Consider the following 21921-nt stretch of genomic DNA (forward strand, 5'->3'; position numbering starts at 1 on the left):
AAATGTAAAAAAAAGCTCTACAACTATGGTGGTGAGATCAAGATAATTGCTTTAAGATTTCATGGCCATTATATAATCCATATATTCTCAGTCCTACAATGTTTTTGGCAATATATTTTGTTTGCTGTTAGGAAGCGCCATTGTTGGGATCCTCAGTAATTGTAATTGGAAAACTATGAACTTCGATCGTATTCCACTGGATTGGTACATTCCCAACACCACCTCCTACAGCGATTTTTCTGAAATAAAATTAAATTGTAGGAAGTGCTTCTTAGACAAGCAGAATCTGCATTGAAAGTGAATATTTCATATTGAGTTATAAGTTTTTAAAGAATTTGAGCAAGTTCAGACCCGTAGAAGTAGGGATGAAAGAAGGCAAAGGACTGCTTTGAAGAGGAGGGACTCAGTGGTGATTAATGATAAAGGTTAGAGCAAGGAAAAAGGAGAAATTAACAGAATTTTAAAGGGACAGCTGGATTTAGAGATCCAAATGGCAAAGTTACTGTAAAAGGGAACAGGAGAAGTGGATTATAATCTGTTATTAACTCCACAGTGAATCTAAAATTCAAGCAAAGGGAACAATTTTAAGTAGGACATCACCTAGTTTAAGTCTCAGCCAAAAAAAAGGAACTGAGGAAAGTGACATGGTTTTGAAGTAAGCTTCAAAATGCACTAGATCAAATGGTGGGGGAATAAATTAATGAACATAAAGGGGATAAATTGCAATCTCACATAATAATAAAGGAAGAAAACATCAAGGGTAGACATTCTCAGAAGGGAAGTCAACACAGAAGTAAAAGAAAATATATTTTGAATGTTAGAAATGTAATCTTTTCTACAAGCATTGACCATTCAGCAATAAATGGTAATGTGGACATTTAATATTTTTTGAATTTGAAGGACAAGTCCAATTTAAGTGATTTACATTATAGTTTAACATGAGGTCTACATAAGTTAATTTTATCATTAGAGGTCTTCAGTTGTTTTCCATTTATCTGGTATTTATGAATTTCTGCTGTGGAATGCAAGCAGTTCTTTAAATTGACTGATAACTTCATAGTCTGCAGTGGTTTCCCAGATAGATTTGACAATCTTTGTGATTCAATGGAAAGACAAGCCCTAGGTAATTGGTCTGTCCACACTTATCTCCAGTTTTTAAGGGTACTGGATGCTTTCCCTCATGGGCAGAAACTTTAAAAAATCCTGCTGTAATTTAGATAACTATTTATTTTATTGAGAGTCTTGTATTTGGTGTGGTTTAATTAAGATAACTTCGACTTTGGCTATCCATTAAGCAATAGTTTTGTTTAGTCTAGGTTTTCTTTGTTTATGTTAGGAAACATTTGAACAAAGCCTGTTTCTTTCTCCTTGGCAAGAAATAAAGACAATTGGCTATTGAACTTTTTTGTTGCAAAAATGTTTGTTATGGTGTGTTAGGTATTACGTAAGTGATTTAATAAGATCTACATCTGTATTGAATCTCTTGATTTAGTTATCTGTAACCAAGCGGAAAATAATTAGGATCAAATAGTTACGAAGGTAGGATATGATAGCTGTACAAAAGATATTTGCTCCACTGTTGGTAAAATTACATTAAAAAAACAGTCTGCATTCATGTGATGTCTTTAAATTAACATATTCCAGAGCATGTCATGAACCAACTTCAAACAACATTTGATCATCAAATGTTTGCTCATAAAGGCAGTTTATTTTAGAAAGTGATGAGGCAGTGATGTTTAGGGAGTGAATTCCAGAGCTGAGGGTTCGGACTGCTGAAGGCAATAGTAACATGATCATATGATGATTCATAGGCTGAAACTTTTCCCAATCCTTAGTTTTCTAAAGAAGACCAGTTATTTTAATTGAGGCCGCATGGGACTAATATATGGTACTCTAAACTGGTGAATTCAAATTAAGACTCCCACTCGATTTTGACAGTGTTGTCAGAGGATACTTTCGGTATAATGCTTTTGGACAGCTGTTGTGCACAATCACTTTGTCAGTCAAAAGCTGTAACATTTGGGACTTCTACTTGGTTGAATTGTAAGGGCTGTTTTAACTTGTGATATTGGATTCATTTTATAAGGGATATACTATCCATGGACAGCAGCTTCTCATTTAACCTTGAAACTCACCCTCTTTCAAATCAGTCAGACAACTGGGAAAGTCAAGTCAAAGTCAGTGGTATTTGTTGGGTATGCCGTATGAGGTAAGGAACATTTCTGAAGCAAAGTTGTCAGTTTGTAAAGTTGGGTTTTTTCTCTGTGGACAAATGGTTAGAATAGAGTGTTACTGGGTTTTTTTTTTAGCTGATTGTGAGTTAACTGTTTTTGTCGAGGATGGAAAGAAAACTAGTTTAACTAGGTTGCTTGTGAAATATAGGGATGATCATCAGTTACATTTTGAGGCAGTCTGGTGATGTGAACAGCTGACCCCTCTTAAATCCTGTAATATACCTTAAATGTCTTAAAGTGATGCACGAGAGATCAGTGTCAAATGCTTAAGGTGGAATTATGCCAGCTTGTCAAAGGCTAGATCAGTGAAAGGCTTTTAACGGCATTTTGAAGAACAAACTAAGTTGCAGAATTTGAAGGCCTTGACAATTGAATGAACAGCTGCCAGCAGTGGAGTGATAGAACTTGAACAAACGTCTGAGATTTCATACAGAGGTATGTGTTGTTGTCGTTGGTAGGTTGCATCTGGAATTTCCAGTTGGTGGACGATTTCCCTCCACGCTGCTCTGACATATTGGGAAATTATGTACATGACAAGTCAGAAACTCAATCCAGAACTGATAGATCATGAAGGTTGACAGCCTTGTACAGTTCCGGTGCCCAGCACAGAGAACAATGGGATTGATGGCAAGAGAATGGTTTGTCACCCGGACTGAAAATGGCATGTGAAATTTTCTCAGTATTAGTGTAGAGCATATTTCTGCTAATCCTATTTGGGGTAGTTTGTTCTTTCCGAAATGCAGCTTCATGTTGCCAGTATACGAGGGGTGATTGATAAGTTCATGGCCTAAGGTAGAAGGAGTCAATTTTAGGAAACCTGGCACATTTATTTTTCGACATAGTCCCCTCCTACACTTACACACTTAGTCCATCGGTCGTGGAGCATACGGATCTTGAACCTCCAGGAAGTGTCCACAGGCGGATGATTGATAAGTTCAATTGTTATAAGTTCATAGGCCGCCTAAGGTAGAAGGAGATGAGTTATACAGCTCTTGTTACATGCACATGCAGGTCAACTCTTTGAGTGATTATGCAGAAAGTTTGAAGTTAATAACTCATCTTCTTTTACCTTAGGCCACAAACTCATCAATCACCCCTCATAAATGTGGAAACTAATAAATGTTGTTATAATGTGTTACCAAAAGGCAATGGACAGACAGATAGGAAGAGAAATGAGAAAAGAGTTGCTGATTTGTCAATTGATATGAAATAAGCTAAGAGAATTAGTTGAACTTAATTCAGCAATTAGTGCAATATTGAATTCTGACACTTTTACACCATGGAAATGATTACTATGCAAGAAACAGTCTTCATCAAAATCCTTATCATTGCTTGAATACGCCCCCTTATTATGCAACTGCATTAAATAAATGTCTAATGAAGTTGTCAATGGAGAGTCCTGTCATATGCAATGATAAACTATTAAATATCTGCACTAAGTAAGTCTTAAATGTCTTTGCCAATATGTTACACGTGTCATAAATAATTCAGCACATGAAATTTAAAGTTGATTATGGTAATCATGGGGAACATACTATAATGTATTGCGTTTTCTGACTTCAGCATTAGTGCAGTTAAATCATTTGTGTTGGCTAGATATTTATAACTTATGATTAGAGGTGCATATGATTCATGGGATGCTTACTGTAATCCCTAAAATTTTACATATTTTATATACAAGTACAATCATAAAGGTTATTGACACCTTGAGCATGAAGGCAAATACAAATTGCCTTTTCCCCTCCAAATCTTCTAAGAATAATCAGAAAGTGTAATACCATTTCTGAGAGAATTACATTTTTTTTTAAAAAAGCTACATCAAGAATAAATGTTTGGTGACTGTGTTCTTCAGCGATTTTTATTTTGTGTCCATTATTTGGTAAAATTAGTACCTTTACAAAAAACCTAGTGCTTAAACGTTAAACTACCAAAATATATAAACATAGCGTGTTACTTTTTCTTGGTGTGGTAATCATTGTGTCACATAGTCTGTACAATCCATCATTTACAAGAATGGAAGAAGTGCTGAAGCAGTTTATAAATATTTTGTGGCTTGCAATTGGATTTGCCAATGAAAATATAAAAAGCCAGCTTATTTGGTAGAAGATACTGTTCTGATTCTACATGAAATTGTTCAGCATTGAAAGCAAAAAAGAAATTCTAGTGGCTACATATCTAATATTAATCCTTTGGTTTAAAAACTACAGTATGCATTGAATAGGTTGCTTTATGTAGTTTGTGAATAAGTGCAATAGAAAGTGTTGAGTATTTAATAGTTTAGTAATATTTGAGTGATTTTGTATATGTATTATTTGATTAAGCATTCTAGTTCATTTAAATTATTCACTATGGGTTATGTGTATAAATACATGAATTGCATACCTCATCACACTTTCACGTGATACGTGTGCGCTTCGCTTAAAGTAAATCTGAAGTTAGACTTGCATTTTGGGCTCCTGTGTCTTCCTTTAAATTAGTTTAATGTTTTGAAGTTACGAAAACGTAACGGAAAAGTTCATGATCATATTCAAAAGACATACTCTATCCGTAGGGGCAATGTTAATTCCATTTAGAGAGGTAAGGTCTGTGAAACAAAAACTGCTACTGCTGGGAAACAATTAAAGAACTGGATATGCCAGAATTTTTGAGGTGAATACTTAAACATTGATTTTAATTCAGGACCTTAACTTGTGTTGAATAATAAAATTTCCATTTTCTCAGTCTGCTAGAGCTCTAATGAACATTATAATTATTAAAAACGTTTGCAATTTTTGGTAAACTTTTAAAATGTAATTATAATTTTTTTCAACAATAAGTTGCTGACAATGCAGTGCGTATCATTAGTTTCCAGTGGGTTTGTTGCAGAGAGGAAATGCAAGAAGTTTTTATACCTTGCGCTTCTTTGATATAGTTTGGCATGGTGTTGATGCTAGCATCTTAAATTGCCCACACAAATATATTAAAATAGGATTTCGGATCTTTAATGATTAGAAGACTGACTTGGCTCAGCTTCAGAATTCTTGTGAATTTTGCTTGTCACTATATAATGTAAATTATTTGGTGACCTTTAATGTAAAAGCTCATATGAAATACAGAATGAGCCTCTGCTCGCCTCTTCATAAAGTGGAAGCAACAGTGAAATACTGAATATGTCCCAGTTTAATTAGTATCTTTAAAGTTCACTTGTTATAAGTGGTGATTGCAACTTATGTCCTTTTTCCCTCTTTTGCCAGTCATTAGATAGATAGATACTTTATTGATTCCAATGGAAATTAGTGTCACAGTAGCATTACAAGTACACAAATATACAAAAATTAGAAGAGAAGAAGGAAAGAATAAAAAAAATTACCTGAAGCAGTTAGAATGACCTTATTTAGTGCTCTTTGAAGCAGCACAGTTGTCTTAGTCTATGACTAGAAGTGCTCCTCTGTTCAGACAAGGTGGCATAACAGGGTGAGAAACATTGTCCAGAATTGCTAGGATTTTCAAAAGGGTTCTTTGTTCTACCACAGCCTCTGGTATGTTCAGTTTGACTCTTACAATAGAGCCACCCTTTCTAATCAGTTTATTGAGTCTGTTGACATCACCCATGTTGATGCCATTGCCCCAGCACACCACTGCATGGAAGATTGTACTGTCAACAACAGACTGGTAGAACATGAAGGAGAGGTCTGCATACTCTGATGGAACTGTGAAGTAAAGGTGACTGTGGCCCTTCTTGTACACAGCCTCTGTGTTGGTGCTCCACTCAAGTCTCATCCAGGTATACCCCAAGTACTTGTAGATCCTCACCATATCCACATCCCTAACATCATTAATAACAGGGAGCAGTGCAGGCTTAGTCTTCATAAAGTCCATCACCATCTCCTTTGTCTTACAGATGTTGAGCTTTAGATGATTCAGCTTATACCATGTGACTACTAGGCCCCTATATTCATCGTCCAGTCCTCTCTTTATACACCCAACTATTGTTGAGCCATCGGAGAAGTTCAGCAAATGACATGACTCAGAGTAGTATCTAAAGTCCAAGGTATACAGGATAAACAGGAAGGGAGCCACTATAGTCCCCTGTGGGATCCCAATGCTGCTTATAGCCACGTCTGACATACAGCTCTGAAGCTGTGTAGCCGTTCGGAAGTAGTTAGAAACTGGAAGGTATGACAGAGATTGCTTTTTAGAATTTCTGATTTTGCCCCATTGAGCTTTAAAATCATCTGGCCATATCTTTCAAATTTTCTATAAATCTGTTCAAAGGATTTATCAATAGTTAAATGTTCATTTTGTTTTTTTTTTGCAGATGCTTTAAATTATTACCTGGTATGCAACATTGGATACCCAAACCCTTTTCAACAGGTGAGTGCATGCAGAACATCAATTGTCGTTTACGTGCAGTTGGCCCTCCTTATCCGTGAATTCCGCATCTGCGAATTCAACCAACCGCGAATCGTGAAAACCCAGAAGTGTTCTTCCAGCACTTGTTGTTCGAGCATATACAGACATTTTTTCTTGTCATTATTCCCTAACCACTAACCAGTGCAATGTAACAACTATTTTACATAGCATTTACATTGTATTAGGTATAAGTTATCTGGAGATGATTTAAAGTATACGGGAGAATGTGCATGGTTTATCATGGATTGGGATCGAAAAAAATCGGAAGTTCTCTTACTAAGTAAGTCAGAACAGGTACATCTGGTATTATTTAGTGTCAGTTAGTCAAACGTATGCATTCGTATATAGTACATATTTTACCTTTCTATGCATATAAAACACATGCATATGAACGTATGTTTCAGCGCCGGGCTCGGGAAGAAGTTCCCGAGTTCCATCTAGTGACAGATTGCTATGGAGTGTGCTCTCCACCGTGCTGGGTTGATGTGTGGATCAAAAACCCAAAACCCAATAATTAAACCACTGCGTTGCTTAGTAATAATTGTAGCTTTCATCAGGGCACAGCCTTTCTCACTTTCTTCTTCAAAATTATTCCAGTCATTGACCAACGTAGCCTAATGCTTTTCCAGTGACTGATGGCGTTTCACCTCTATCCAATCGCTTTATTATTTCCACTTTATTTTCAATCGTTATCGTGATTATTTTCATGAACAGGAACATTGCGGATTCAGATCTCTGCCGCTGGGTCCTAATGTCCACTGCACTGAGACAGGTTAAATAAGGTCTTGGGTTCTGCTGGGTCCTAAGGTCCACCGCATTGTGACAGGTTGAATAAGGGACTTGAGCATCTGTGAATTTTGGTATCCGTGAGGGGTCCTGGAACCAATCCTTCGCGGAAAAGGGGGGCCGACTGTACAAATGTTTGATATGCCTCTCAAAAGGAATTGTATAGATAAAGTTAAGTTGTCTTTTCTTCTTATTCCAAGTACTTCAGGCTGTGACTTGACTTGCTTATCCCAGATAAATATTAAACATTTAAATTCTCTGGCTAACACATAATAACTTGGTTCATCTCAGTGCGGTAGTTTTTTGAACTTCTCTCTGTTGCATCAAGTCAGTCAAGTAATGTTATTCTACCTGTTTCTGTTGTATTTGGAAATATGTTTTAAGAAGAATAGATAGTGAGTAGAAGAATATATTTTGTGTGTGAATTTAAGCAACATATAATAGCTTCTCCAACACAGTTGTACAGAGCTCCTAATTTTTGAATGCATTTCCTTGAGTAACATACTTAAAGTAATTTTAGTTTTGATCTTTTCTTTGATGTATGTCTTGCCAAGAATCTGTTTAAAATTTAGTATACTAAATTAGTGTAGAAAAAGGCATCTACAGAAAAGAGCGTGGGACACTTTTGACCAATTTAGAGGTTGTATTCACAAACAAAACTGTTATATGTTGCTGACTCTTTAGTCATGGGAATTGCCTGACTCTGAAATTTAGCATTGAGTCTGTAATACTTAGAAGCTTGGGTGAACAAATGTTTCACTTATAAAAACAGAATATACTAGAAATAATCTGCCAGTCAAGCATTAACTGTGGAAAGAGATAGAGCTACTTACTGTTTCAGGTTCATGGACTTTTGATAGAACTGAGAGAAAGTTAGCTTTTTTTGGCAAAAGAGAAGTATGGATAGATCAAAATGCATATCTCCAGAGTGTGTCCAAATGTGTTATTGAGTGCAGTTGCAAGATTACATTAATAGAATAAGAAATATTGAAGACAGGACGATAAAAATGGAAACTCAATATTGAATTTGGAAGGCTCAATGTGCCAGGATAATGAAGTGTTTGGCCTTATTGTTATAGTGAAGGGAGCTATGGACAGAATGATCAGAATGGGAGTAATAAACACAAGATTTTGCAGGTGCTGGAAAGCTTGAAAAAGACACATAATGTTGGAGGAACACAGAGTCAGTTATCATTTGTAGAGAGGAAACAGTCAGTTTACTGAGCTGAGAGTACCAGGATTTTGTGTGTGTTGTTCAGAATGGAAGTAGCATGGTGAATTGAGGAAGTGGGCAACCAAAAGCTTGTGTTCTTTCCTGTGGTCTAAATGGAGGTGGTCTGCACAGCTCTCACCTAATCTGCATTTAGTTTCTCCAGTGTAGAGGAGCTCACATTGTGAACTTGAAACGCAGATGAATTACTTTTTCACCTGGCAGCATTGTTTGTGTCCCAGGATGGTGAGAAGGCCTGGTGTTGCACCTCCTGTAGTTGCTAGGGGAAGTACCATAGGCAAGGGAGAGGTTGGTGAAGATGGAAGAGCAAAGCAGAGAGTCGCGGGGAGGATATCTTCAAAATGTTGAAGAGAGAGGGGATGGAAATAATGTGTTTTGGGGTGGAACCTGGTTGAATCTGGCAGAAATTTCAAAGGATGAACAATAGTTGAATGAGAAGGCTAATGAGGTGGGAAGTAATGGCAAGTGCTACTCTGATATTGCATGCTCCAGGATAAGAGAGTTGGAGCAGAGTTATGGGAAATAGAGATGCAGTATGAGTTCTATCCACAATGGTAGAGGTGAACCAGTATGACATAGATGGAAGAAAGGGATGGTATCCTTATATGAGCAAGGTAGGGATAAAGTATTGTCAACATAGCTATAGAAGTCCGTAGACTTGTTAATGGATGTTTGCAGCTGAGCAAGAAAGGAAACTGGAGTCAGAGATGAACCATATGTTTATGAAGACAAGGTAGAAATTGGTAGCAAAAGTGATGACATTTTCAAGTTTAGAATAAGTGCAAGGAACACACTAATGCAATTGTTGATGTTACTAGGAAAAGATTTGAAGCTATGATCAGAGTAGGACAAAAACAACAGTTTCCAGGAGAGATGGGGTTAATTTGGGCCTACTTGAATAATCATAGTCACACCTTTATTCTGGGAAAAGGGTGGTGGTGTTTAGTGCTGTAACAAGTGGAGTCTGAGCCTGGAAGAGTAAAACTGGAAAAATGAAAGAAATGCTGTATTGGGTGTAGAAAATGAAATAAAGAGGATATTTTGTGAAAAAAACAGGCAGCTGAGAATGAGTTAGACAGTTTTTACTATTTGACAGTAATTGAATCTTCATAAATTGACCCTTTGGTTGAATTGCAAAGCCGTAGCTTTCTGTGACCCGAAAGCCCTAACTTTTGGTGCCCAAGAATATGGTAACCTGTCTCAATGACTATCATCCGGTAGCACTTGCAAACACAGTGATGAAGTGCTTCAAGAGGTTGATGATAAAAACACATCAATTCCAGGCTGAGAAGCGACTTGCATCCGAACCAATTTATCAACCGCCACAACCGGTCCATAGCAAATGCCATTTCATTGGCTCTTCACTCAACCCTGAAATGTCTGGTCAGTGGGGATGCACGCATCAGGATGCTCTTCCTCAACTGCAGATTAGCATTCAATGCTATCACCCCCTCAATATTAAATAAGCTTCAAGACCTTGGCCTCAGTACCTCCTTGTGCAATTGGTTCCTTGATTTCCTCTCTAACATCATCCATCATCAAGGACCCCTCACCACCACCATTCAGGCCATGCTCTGTTCTTGCTGTTGCCGTCAGGAAGAAGGTGCAGGAGCCTCAGGACCCATACTGCTAAGTTCAGGAACAACAATTACCGTCAGCCATCAGACTCTTGAACCAGAGGGGATAACTTCTCTGAACTTCACTTGCCCCATCTGTGCCCACAACTTATGGACTCACTTTTAAAGGACTCTTGTGTTCTCAATATCATGTTCTAATTATAAATATATACTTCATTTAATATTTCTTTTGTATTTGCAGAGTTTGTTGACTTTTGCACATTGATTGGTTGTCCTGTTGGATGTGGTCTTTCATTGATTCTGTTGTGTTTCTTGGATTGACTGCAAGAAAAGGAATCTCAGGGTTGTATATGGTGACATATATGTACTTTAATAATAAATTTACTTTGAACTCTTGACCCATTTTTGATTTTGGGGCTTTTGTAACACAGGAAGTTCAAACTTTCTTTAAGTTAGGCAGAAGCGGGAAGCCTTTTCCTCTGGACTTTATGGTATAACTTCATCTGTGCTTACCTGAAACTTCGTGAGCAATTTGTGTATTAATAACATTTGTGAAGAGTCATTATTATTTAGAAAATAATTTAGGCAATTGGAAATATTGTGAATAGAACATTTAACAATAGAGGTTCCATTCCCAGTAATAAAACACAAAGAACCGAAGTAAATAAAAGGTGTTGAATGTGGATGATTGTACTAGTGTTGTAGCAGTAAGTGAAAACAAGCTGATTTCTTTAATAGACTGCCTTGACGTTTAGAACTTGTAAGAACACACACTGTTTGCTAATGCAGCTGAAAGTTGCCATGTCTAGGGGACAGTTGGTTTTTTTTTTGGTAGAGGAAAGATTCTTGGCAAAGACTTGCAAGGTAACATGGAGATTGTGACCTGAGGTCTCTGTTTACTGTGCGGTCACAAGTTTTTTACAATGTCTTTGGTCTGCTTGATGCAGAGTTGTTTATAAATTGTTTCTGGCTTAATACATTGGCAATGTTTACAAATTTGTATATATTCAAATTCAGACAAATGTCTCCTAGAGCTTAATGGCTGTAATTATTATTTGTAGAAACTAAATTTGTTTGCTATAAATCTTTGAATACTATATTCAATGGGGTAATAGTAGGTGGAATTTTGGATATAACTTTGATTCCAATGTATCATATAGTATTGCAGTCAAATACTTACCAGTGAAGTAGTCTTGTCTCTACTTCATCAGCTGCAGCTTCAGGTTAGCTTTTCCTTTTAAAAAAACAATTCCAAATCAGATTTCAGTGAAGTGATTCCTTAATTTCAAGACTTTAGAAAGGTAAACATTAAATTATAATACTAACTTGTAGCACATTTTTCATACAAACAATATATTTAAAGTGCTTTACAATGGGATAAAGTGCAAACATGAAAATAAAAGTCAAAAAGGTGTTAGTTAAAAGCATAGTTAGATAAATAGGTTTGAGCTGGCGTTTAAAATTATCAACTGTGCCTGCCTCTCTAATAGTCTGAGATACTGAGTTGCACGGTTTAGAAATTGGTTCAAAAATCTGACCTGCCAATTATCTTTTGAGGAATATTGTTTGAATTGAAGAGACTGGAGGTAGAAGACCTGTGGGCTCAGGAATAGAAAAATGACAGGACCCATAGGACAGTTGATGTACAGGGGAAACTTGGGGTGCAAATGCACACAGCTCTCTAAAATTGGCAGCAGAAGTGGATAGCCTGTTGGTGTTTTTTAATCAGTCAGGCACTATGTATAGATTTTGTGAAGCCCTGATGCAGTTCAGAATCAGGATTATTATCACAGACGTATTGTGAAATATGTTCTTTTGCCACAGCAGTACAGTGAAAAAAATAAAATTTACTATAAGTTACAAAAATGAATAGATAGTGAAAGAGAAGTAATGAGCTAGTGTTCATTGATTAAAGGGCTGTTCAGAAATCTGATGGCAGAGGGAAAGGAGCTGCTTCTAAAACATTGTGATTCTTCAAACTCCTGCTTCAATCTGTGGTTCCCACCTGTTTTAAGTAGACCACTATCATCCTGGTAGATTTTAAAAAACGGTAATGTGCCTTATTGACTACTGCCCGGTGGCTGTGATATTTGCCATCATGAAGTGCTTTGAGAGGCTGGTCATGGCATGCATTAGCTCCAACCTTCCAAACAACCTTGACCCACTGCAACTAACCTACTGTTGAAGTGGTTCTATAGTGGATGCTATCTTCGTGGCCCAACGTTCATCTCTGGAGTGTCTGGATAGGAAAGACACCTGCTTTGGACTATTGTTTATTGACTACAGCACTGCCTTCAGTATTATAATTCCGAGAAAACTCATCACCAAACTCCATACCCAGAGAGTTAATATGTCCCTCAACAAGTGGATCACCGACTTCCTGACTAACTGATTGCAATCAGTAAGGATAGACAACAAGGCTTCCACCATTGTTCTCAACACTGGTGCTCCACAAGGCTGTGTCCTTGTACACCTATAACTATATGGTCAGATTCTGTTCTAGCCCTATCTACAAGCTTGCAGATGATACAGAGGTCCGTATCTCAAATAAAGTACAGGAATGAGATAGCTTATGCTCCCTCTCAGGAAGGACGTTTACTCCTCTCAACATCAGCGGTGTTGAGGATGAGGACTTTAAGTTGCTGGGTGTGCAAACATCACCACTAGCCTGTCCTGGTCAAACCACATATTTGCCATGACCAGGAAAGCTCAGCGATACCTCTGCTTCCTCAGGAGGCTAAACAGAGTTTGAATATGCTTGTCAATTTTAATCATTGCACTATAGAAAGTATCCTACCTGGATGCATAACTGATTGGTATGGTAATTGCTTTGCGTGTGATTGTGGGCACAGCTCAACACATCATGGAAACCAACCTTCCCTCAGTGGACTATACATTTTGCTACCTCAGTAAAACAGCCACCATAATTGAAGACCCCACCCGTTCTGGACATTCTTTCTTCCTTTGGCAGAAGACACAAATGCCTAAACACTCATACCACCAGGCTCAAGAAACTTTCTCTGCACTGTTACAAGACTAATGAATGATTCCTTAGTACCATAAGTTGGACTTGGCCTCGTAACCCTACCTTGTTATGATCTTGCACCTTATTGAATCGGGAGGAAGTTACAGCTTGTGATTCAGCTGGAAGCTTAGAGAATTCAACCGTTGTAGGTAGGATTTAAGCCTACCTGGTCAATACCTGTGGAGGAGGGGGAACTGCGCAGGCGCGAGTGACGTCAGCGTCGAGCGCGCACTTTAAAAGGCAGGACTTCTTTTCAGAGCGGGCAGCGGAGTCCTGGGCTTTGGCTAAGTGGGCTTCGGCGTAAGGGGACTTCGGTAAGCTTGTGTGATTGCTCACTGAGGGGTAGAAGGTAAGGTCGCTCGGTGCTTTTTAGACTTATTCTATTAATCCAGTTCAGGTATGGGGGAGACAGTCAGAGCAGTGGTGTGCTCCGTATGCGGTATGTGGGAAGTCAGGGTCAACACAGTTGTCCCTGATGACCACACCTGCAAAAGGTGCGTCCAGCTGCTGCTCCTATCAGCCTGAGTTAGGGAGTTGGAGTGGGAGCTGGATGAACTACGGATTATTCGGGAGGCAGAGGCAGAGATAGATAGGAGTTATCAGGAGGTAGTCACACCAAAAATCCAAGAAGTAGACAGATGGGTGACGGTCCAGAGAGGCAGGGGGAGCAGGCAGAGCACCCCTGCGGCCATTCCCATTAACAATAAGTATACCATACTGGATACTGTTGATGGGGATGACCTACCAGGAATGAGTTGTAGTGGTCCTGCCTCTGGCACAGAGGTTGAACCCTCAACTAGAAAGGGGAGGAGGGAAGAGAAGAGAGCGATAGTTTTAGGGGATTCTATAGTCAGGGGGGCAGATAGGAGATTTTGTGGGGCAGATCGGGAGTCTCGGATGGTATGTTGCCTCCCTGGTGCCAGGGTCCTGGACATCTCAGATCAGGTGCAGGCTATTCTTGAGAACGAGGGCATGAATCCAGATGTAGTGGTCCATGTAGGGACCAATGATGTAGGTAAGGTGAGTGAGGGGGTCCTGCTTAGAGAGTTCAGGGAGTTAGGAGGGAAGCTGAAAGGCAGGACCTCCAGGGTGACAATCTCAGGATTGCTACCTGTGCCACGTGCGAGTGAGGCGAAGAATAGAATGATTATGCACATTAATACGAGGCTGAGAGCATGGTGCAGAAAGGAAGGGTTCAGGTTTTTGGATAATTGTTCTTTGTTCCAGGGACATTGGGATCTGTTTCGAAGGGACGGTCTACATCTGAACTGGAGGGGTACTAACATTCTTGCAGGAATGTTTGCCAGTGCTGCTCGGGGGGGTTTAAACTAGATGTGCAGGGGGCAGGGATCCAGATTACGAGAGAAGATGATATGATGAAGGATAAGGGACAGGTGGGGAATACACATTTCCCAAATATTAATTGTGTAAAGGAGAAAGGTGAGACAGAACATGTGTTAGAAAAGTTACATGTACAGAGGGTTGGTCAGAAGGAGCATGGGGTTAAATGTGTAGAAGGTTTGGGTGATCTTGAGAAGGTCATCAAAATTCAAGGTGCAATTAGCCCGATGGAAGTTCAAGGAGCTGGGTTAGGTACAATAGATAGTGTTTTAAGCAAAGAGAGGAGGAATGGGCTAAGAATTCTATACTTGAATGCGCGTAGTGTCAGAAATAAGACAGATGAGCTTGAAGCTCAGATGAAAATGGGGAACTACGATATTGTTGGGATAACGGAGACATGGCTGCAAGGGGATCAGGCCTGGGAATTGAGTGTACCAGGGTATACGTGCTATCGTAGAGACAGAAATATGGGAAGAGGGGGTGGGGTGGCCCTGTTGGTGAGGAATGAGATTCAGTCCTTAGCAAGAGGTGACTTGGGAACAGGGGAAGTAGAGTCTGTGTGGATTGAGCTGAGGAACAGTAAGAGTAAAAAGACCCTGATGGGTGTTGTGTACAGGCCCCCAAACAGTAGCGTGGATATTGGGTACAAGTTGATTAGGGAGTTAACATTGGCATGTGCTAAAGGTAATGCAATTGTTATGGGTGATTTCAACATGCAGGTGAACTGGGAGAATCAGGTAGGTGCTGGACCCCAGGATAGGGAGTTTGTGGAGTGTCTAAGGGATGTATTTTTGGAACAGCTTGTGCTTGAGCCAACCAGGAACGAGGCTATTTTGGACTTGGTGATGTGTAATGAACAGGAATTGATAAGTGATCTTGAAGTAGGAAGTAGTGATCATAACATGATAAGTTTTTACCTACAATTTGAGAGGGATAAGGGCAGATCAGAGGTGTCAGTGTTGCAATTAAATAAAGGAGACTACGGAGCCATGAGGGAAGAGCTGGCCAAAGTTAAATGGGCGATGCCCTGGCAGGAAAGACAGTGGATCAGCAGTGGCAGATATTCTTGGGGATAATACAAAAGATGCAAAAGCAGTTCATTCCAATGAGAAGGAAGGATTCAAAGAGGGGGAAGGGGCCACAGTGGTTGACAAAGGAAGTCAGAGATTACATAGCATTAAAGAAAAAGAAGTATGACAGGGCTAAGATGAGTGAGAATACAGATGATTGGGAAAGTTTTAAGGAACAGCAGATCTTAACTAAAAAAGCAATACGGAGAGAAAAAATCAGGTATGAGCTCAGTCTAGCCAGGAATATAAAAGGGGATAGCAAAAGCTTTTTTAGCTATGTGAAGAGAAAGAAGATAGTTAAGAACAATGTTGGCCCCTTGAAGAATGAATTGGGAGAAATTGTTATGGGAAATGGGGAAATGGCAACAGAATTTAATGCGTACTTTAGATCTGTCTTCACCAGGGAGGACACAAGCAATCTCCCAGATGTATGGATGGGCCAGGGTCATAAGATATCAGAGGAATTGAGCCAGATTGAAATTAGGAAAGAAACTGTGATGAGTAGACTGGTAGGACTGAAGGCTAATAAATCCCCGGGTCCAGATGGTCTGCATCCAAGGGTTCTAAAAGAGGTGGCTCAGGAAATTGCGGATGCATTGGTAATCATTTTCCAATGTTCCTTAGATTCAGGATCAGTTCCTGAAGATTGGAGAGTGGCTAATGTTATCCCACTTTTCAAGAAGGGAGGGAAGGAGAAAACGGAGAACTATCGCCCTGTTAGCCTAACGTCAGTCATGGGGAAGATGCTTGAGTCCATTATTAAGGACGAAATAGTGGCACATCTTGATGGCAGTAATAGAATTAGGCCGAGCCTGCATGGATTTATCAAGGGCAAATCATGCTTGACTAATCTGTTGGAGTTTTTTGAGGTTGTAACAGGGATGGTAGACTAGGGTAAGCCAGTGGATGTTGTGTACCTAGATTTTCGGAAGGCATTCGATAAGGTGCCACATAGGAGATTGGTGAGTAAAATCAGAGCTCATGGCATTGGGGGCAGGGTTTCAACATGGATAGAAAACTGGTTGGCAGATAGAAAGCAAAGGGTAGCAGTGAATGGGTGTTTCTCAGACTGGCTGGAGGTGACTATGGGGTACCACAGGGCTCTGTATTGGGACCACAGCTCTTTACGATTTATGTCAACGATTTAGATGAGGGCATTGAAAACTATATCAGCAAGTTTGCTGACAATACTAAACTGGGTGGCAGTGTGACATGCGAAGAGGACGTTAGGAGAATACAGGGAGACTTGGATAGGCTGGGTGAGTGGGCAGATACTTGGCAGATGTCATTCAATGTGAATAACTGTGAAGTTATCCACTTTGGAAGCAGGAACAAGAGGGCAGAGTATTGTCTGAACGGTGTAGAGTTAGGTAAGGGAGAAATGCAAAGAGACCTAGGAGTCCTAGTTCCTCAGTCAATGAAGGTGAATGAGCAAGTGCAACAGGCAGTGAAGAGGGCAAATGGAATGTTGGCCTTTGTTACAAGGGGAATTGAGTACAAGAGCAAGGATGTCCTTTTGCATTTGTACAGGGCCCTGGTGAGACCACACCTGGAATATTGTATACAGTTTTGGTCTCCAGGTTTAAGGAAGGACATTCTGACAATTGAGGAAGTGCAGCATAGATTCACTAGGTTGATTCCTGGGATGGCAGGGCTGTCTTACGCAGAGAGATTGGAGAGATTGGGCTTGTACACACTGGAATTGAGGAGATTGAGAGGGGATCTGATTGAAACATTTAAGATAATTAAAGGATTTGATAGGATTAAGGCAGGAAATATGTTCCAGATGTTGGGAGAGTCCAGTACCAGAGGGCATGGATTGAGAATAAGAGGTCAGTTATTTAAAACAGAGTTGAGGAAGAACTTCTTCTCCCAGAGAGTTGTGGAGGTGTGGAATGCACTGCCTCGGAAGATGGTGGAGGCCTTAATTCTGCATTCTGTTAATGTTCTACCTTGTTCCACCTCAAAGGATTGTTTAATGATTTGATCTGTATAAGCAGTATACACTGATAATAATAAACCAACCCCAATTCCTGTATCTCCTCCCCGATGGTAATAATGGAAGAAGGGCGTGTCCCAGACGGTGAGGGCCTTTAATGATGGATGCCACAGTTCTGAGTTGCTGGCACATGAAGATACCCTTGTTGATGGGGAGGCTTCTGACTGTTATGAAACTGGCTGGGTCTACAACGTTTTACAGCTTCTTGCGACCTTGTGCATTGTTGGCTCCTTATAAGGTACTCTCTATCGTACATCTGCAGAAATATGTAAGAACCTTTGGTGATATCCAAACCTCCCCAAACTTCCAATGAAATAGAGCCACTAGTGTGCTGCCTTTGTGAGTGTATCAGTGTGTTTGGCCCAAGAGAGATCTTCTGAGATGTTGACACCTAGGAACCTGAAGCTGCTCATCCTTTCCACTGCTGATCCCTCGATAATGACTGATGCATGTTCTCATGACTTCCCCTTCCTGAAGTCCACAATCAATACCTTGATCTTTCTGACATTGAATGTATGCTTGTTGTGACACCACTGCTCTGGCAAATGTATTCATTCTTGTAAGCCACCTGAGATTTCTGCCAAGGCAAATTTGTAGAGGGTGTTTGAGTTTTGCGAAGCTACATGGTAATGAACGTAGAAAGAACAGGAAGGCTGTGCAGGCTTTGGACAGGATGCTGATGAGATTCAACGGGATGTTGCCTGGGTTAGAGAGTGAATTGGCACCCTGGTCAGTACAGACATCATGGGCCATAGGCTCTGTTCCAGAGCCATTTTTTTCTATGCTCTATTTAAAAAGCAGTCATGTAATAAAGATCAGTAGCAGTGTTAATTGTTGTGTTAGCATAACAATGGTGGCAATATCATCCCACCTCTTCCAATGAGTATTCATGGACGTGACATTGATATTACTAATTAAATAGGCCAAAGGCTCAATTTCACATTTTTGTCTGTCAAAAAATATTGGCCAATTACATGTAGGTGTAATGAGATTAATGTGTTGGGTAGTTAGATAGACAGGACTGGTTTGACATTACTTACTGCCTGTTACGTTGTTGGCATTTAGGGCAGCAGTGAAGGTCCTCCATCACCATCTGAAGGATTCTTCATTGCTGTTTCTTTAACAATTTAGCCCTGAGCTGAACCCCAACGTGGAGGACAGATGGACCACTCTTAGTCTAGCTTCCACCCTTTGACCTGTTTGGCATGGGTGACCCGACCAAGAGCCAAAGCATAAAGATTTGACTCCAGCCAACATAGCTGTCTGGGTCATTGAGGCATGCAAGCCTCCAAACCATGGCAAGGTTGTGGTCCTCTTGGAGGAGCTTGACAGTAACATGCTTTTTGGTATGTTGTCAAAATACATGTGCTTCGGTGTGGGAAATACAAGTAATGCAGTTTTTATTCCTTTTAAATCCTTCAGAAACTCTCACGAAGTCATAAGGCTCTGGTGGAAATGCAGGATCATGTATCCGAACTTCTAAAATCAGCTGTCCCTGAGTTTCCATCTTCTTATGTAAGTATTCTCATTGAAAGGAAAATAATAGATCTTTTTTCATGTTCAAGTTTTCCATTTAATTTATCAGATTTCCATAGAAACTTTTGAGCTTTTTTTGCCAAGTGAAATTGAAATTATCTGTGAAGACTGAATAATGAAGAAAATAATGAGGCAAGATTATTTTATTGTAAAATGATGATGGTGGCATATATTATTATGATTCCTTTATCTGGAGTTGAATTGGCATTTACAAATTGAGCAATGTAAGGAACTCTACCTGTTTCATCAAATCAATGCGACTTTGAGTTATCACAGGAGCTTTCTCAGTGTATTATGTACATACTGTCTTTGTGAAAGAGAAATTTGTTTAGCCTCACTCCTTTGTTATTTTTCCTTTTCAAGTTTACATTCTGAAATCTCTTTAATCTATCCTTTTTTTTAAGGAAATGCAATACTGATTACAATAACTATTTCCTTGTTGCCCCTGGTTCTTCATATTTACCCTAAAATTAATGTTCTCCTTTCTGCTATGAACAATTTTCCCCACATAATTAATTCATTTGCATAATATTGATGTTACAATGCCAGCAGTTGCCATTATACTGAAGCAGCTAAGATCAAAGCCATTGATAACTCTAGAGTCACATTGCATAAGCAGTGTAGATTTCCTTCCTGGTAAAATATGGTGAACTAAGTGGGTGTTTCAGAAATGTACTGCTTGCTGTTATTGGGATCAGCATTTTTTCTAATTCTAAATTTATTTAATTACTTGAATTTAAATTCTCCAGTTGTCACAGTACTTGTAAAATGCATATCGCTGGATCTATGATCCAGAACTGTAACATTTTGGTGCATTTGATGACCAAGGTTTGGATAAAGGAGTCACAGTTTTAAAGCTTGAAAATGCAACCAATGGGAATATAGGTTGCTGAAATTAACAGATATACAGGTGTGTTTTTATCACAAATGTATAAATGATCTATTTGAAGAAATAGTTAAGTGATGCAAACTAAGTAGTATAATTCTGAACAGTGGGTGTGTTGTTTGAACACTGTTTTGCCCTTAGGGCTTGAAGTTCATAGAGGCAGAGTTGTAGAACATGGAAACAAGCAGTTTGGCCTAAACGTTTCCTTGCTAACCAAGTTCTCTACCTAGGCAAGTAGGACTACCTTGCATTTGGCCCATATCCCTCTAAACCTTTCCTATCTATGTACTTGTTCAAATCTCTCTTAAATATTATAATTGCACCTTTCTCAATGGCTTCCTCTGGCAGCTCATCCAACATACCATCCTCTGAGTTATAAACTTCTTCCTCAATTCCTCTTTAAATCTTTCTCTTCTCACTTTAAACCCATGCCTTTTAGTTTTAAACTTGGCTACCCTGGCGGTGGGGTGGGGGGTGGGGGGGAGAAGCGGGGTAGAGACTGTGTCAATCCATCTTACCTATGTCTCTATGAACTTGAAAATGGACACCCAACACCACCTCCAGCCTCCTTTGTTCCAGGAAAGACAGTCCCTATCCAGTCCCTTCCTACAGCTAAAGCTTTCGGTCTCATTGACATTGATGAATCTTTTTGCACTCTGTCTAGCATTCATAACCTTCCCACAGCATGGCAACCTGATCAGCACAATATTTCACATGCATCTTGTATCGTTGTAGCACGACATTGCACTCTTGTACTCACCACTCTGTCATACTGCATTGCCACTTTCAATAAACTTTGTGCTTATATCCCTAGATCTCCTTGATGTACAGCATTCACCAGGGTGTTAGGATAAGTTAATAAAAATGTTGAAGTATTAAATTATTTAGTTCATATATAATGAAGTAGAACAGTAGATAAATTATTAAAGGTTTGCTCATGTTGGTTAGAAACAGAAAACCTACAGCACATTACAGGCCCTTCAGCCCACTAAGTTGTACCGAACATGTCCCTACCTTAGAAATTACTAGGCTTACCCCAGCCCTCTATTTTTCAAAGCTCCATGTACCTATCCAAAAGTCTATTAAAAGATCCTATCATATCCGCCTCCACCACTGTTGCCAGCAGCCCATTCCATGCACTCACCACCCTCTGAGTAAAAAAACTTACCCTTGACATCTCCTTTGTACCTACTCCCTGGCACGTTAAACCTGTGTCCTCTTGTAGCAGCCATTTCAGCCCTGGGAAAAAGTCTCTGACTATCCACACAATCAATGCCTCTCCTCATCTTCTACACATCTATCAGGTCACCTCTCATCCTGCATCGTTCCAAAGAGAAAAGGCTGAATTCACTCAACCTATTCTCAAAAGGCTTGCTCCCCAATCCAGGCAACATTCTTGTAAATCTCCTCTGCACCCCTTCTATGGCTTCCATATCCTTCCTGTAGTGAGGAGACCAGAACTGAGCACAGTACTCCAAGTGGGGTCTGACTAGGGTCCTATACAGCTGCAACATCACCTCTTGGCTCCTAAATTCAATTCCACGATTAATGGCCAATACACCGTACGCCTTCTTAACCACAGAGTCAACTTGCGCAGCTGTTTTGAGCATCCTATGGACTCGGACCCCAAGATCCCTCTGATCCTCCGCATTGCCAAGAATCCTACCATAAATACTATATTCTGCCATCATATTTGACCTACCAAAATGAACCACTTCACACTTATCTGGGTTGAACTCCATCTGCCACTTCTCAGTCCAGTTTTACATTCTATCAATGTTTCGCTGTAACCTCTGACAGCCCTCCACACTATCCACAACACCTCCAACCTTTGTGTCATCAAA

At 39.7% G+C, this 21921-nt stretch overlaps 1 protein-coding gene across 4 annotated transcripts in view; it reads left to right on the forward strand.

The window, feature by feature from the left end:
• LOC132399331 (protein tweety homolog 3-like) overlaps positions 1 to 21921 on the forward strand; it is a 187519-nt gene that overhangs the window by 127044 nt on the left and 38554 nt on the right. For all 4 annotated transcript variants that reach the window (XM_059979583.1, XM_059979584.1, XM_059979585.1 and 1 more), the window contains exons 8-9: positions 6532 to 6587; positions 19078 to 19170. In XM_059979583.1, the coding sequence (XP_059835566.1) occupies positions 6532 to 6587; positions 19078 to 19170 (149 nt within the window). The remainder of the gene's footprint in view (positions 1 to 6531; positions 6588 to 19077; positions 19171 to 21921) is intronic.

This window comes from Hypanus sabinus, chromosome 9 (genome assembly GCF_030144855.1).
Source record: "Hypanus sabinus isolate sHypSab1 chromosome 9, sHypSab1.hap1, whole genome shotgun sequence".
Taxonomy (NCBI): Eukaryota; Metazoa; Chordata; class Chondrichthyes; order Myliobatiformes; family Dasyatidae; genus Hypanus; species Hypanus sabinus.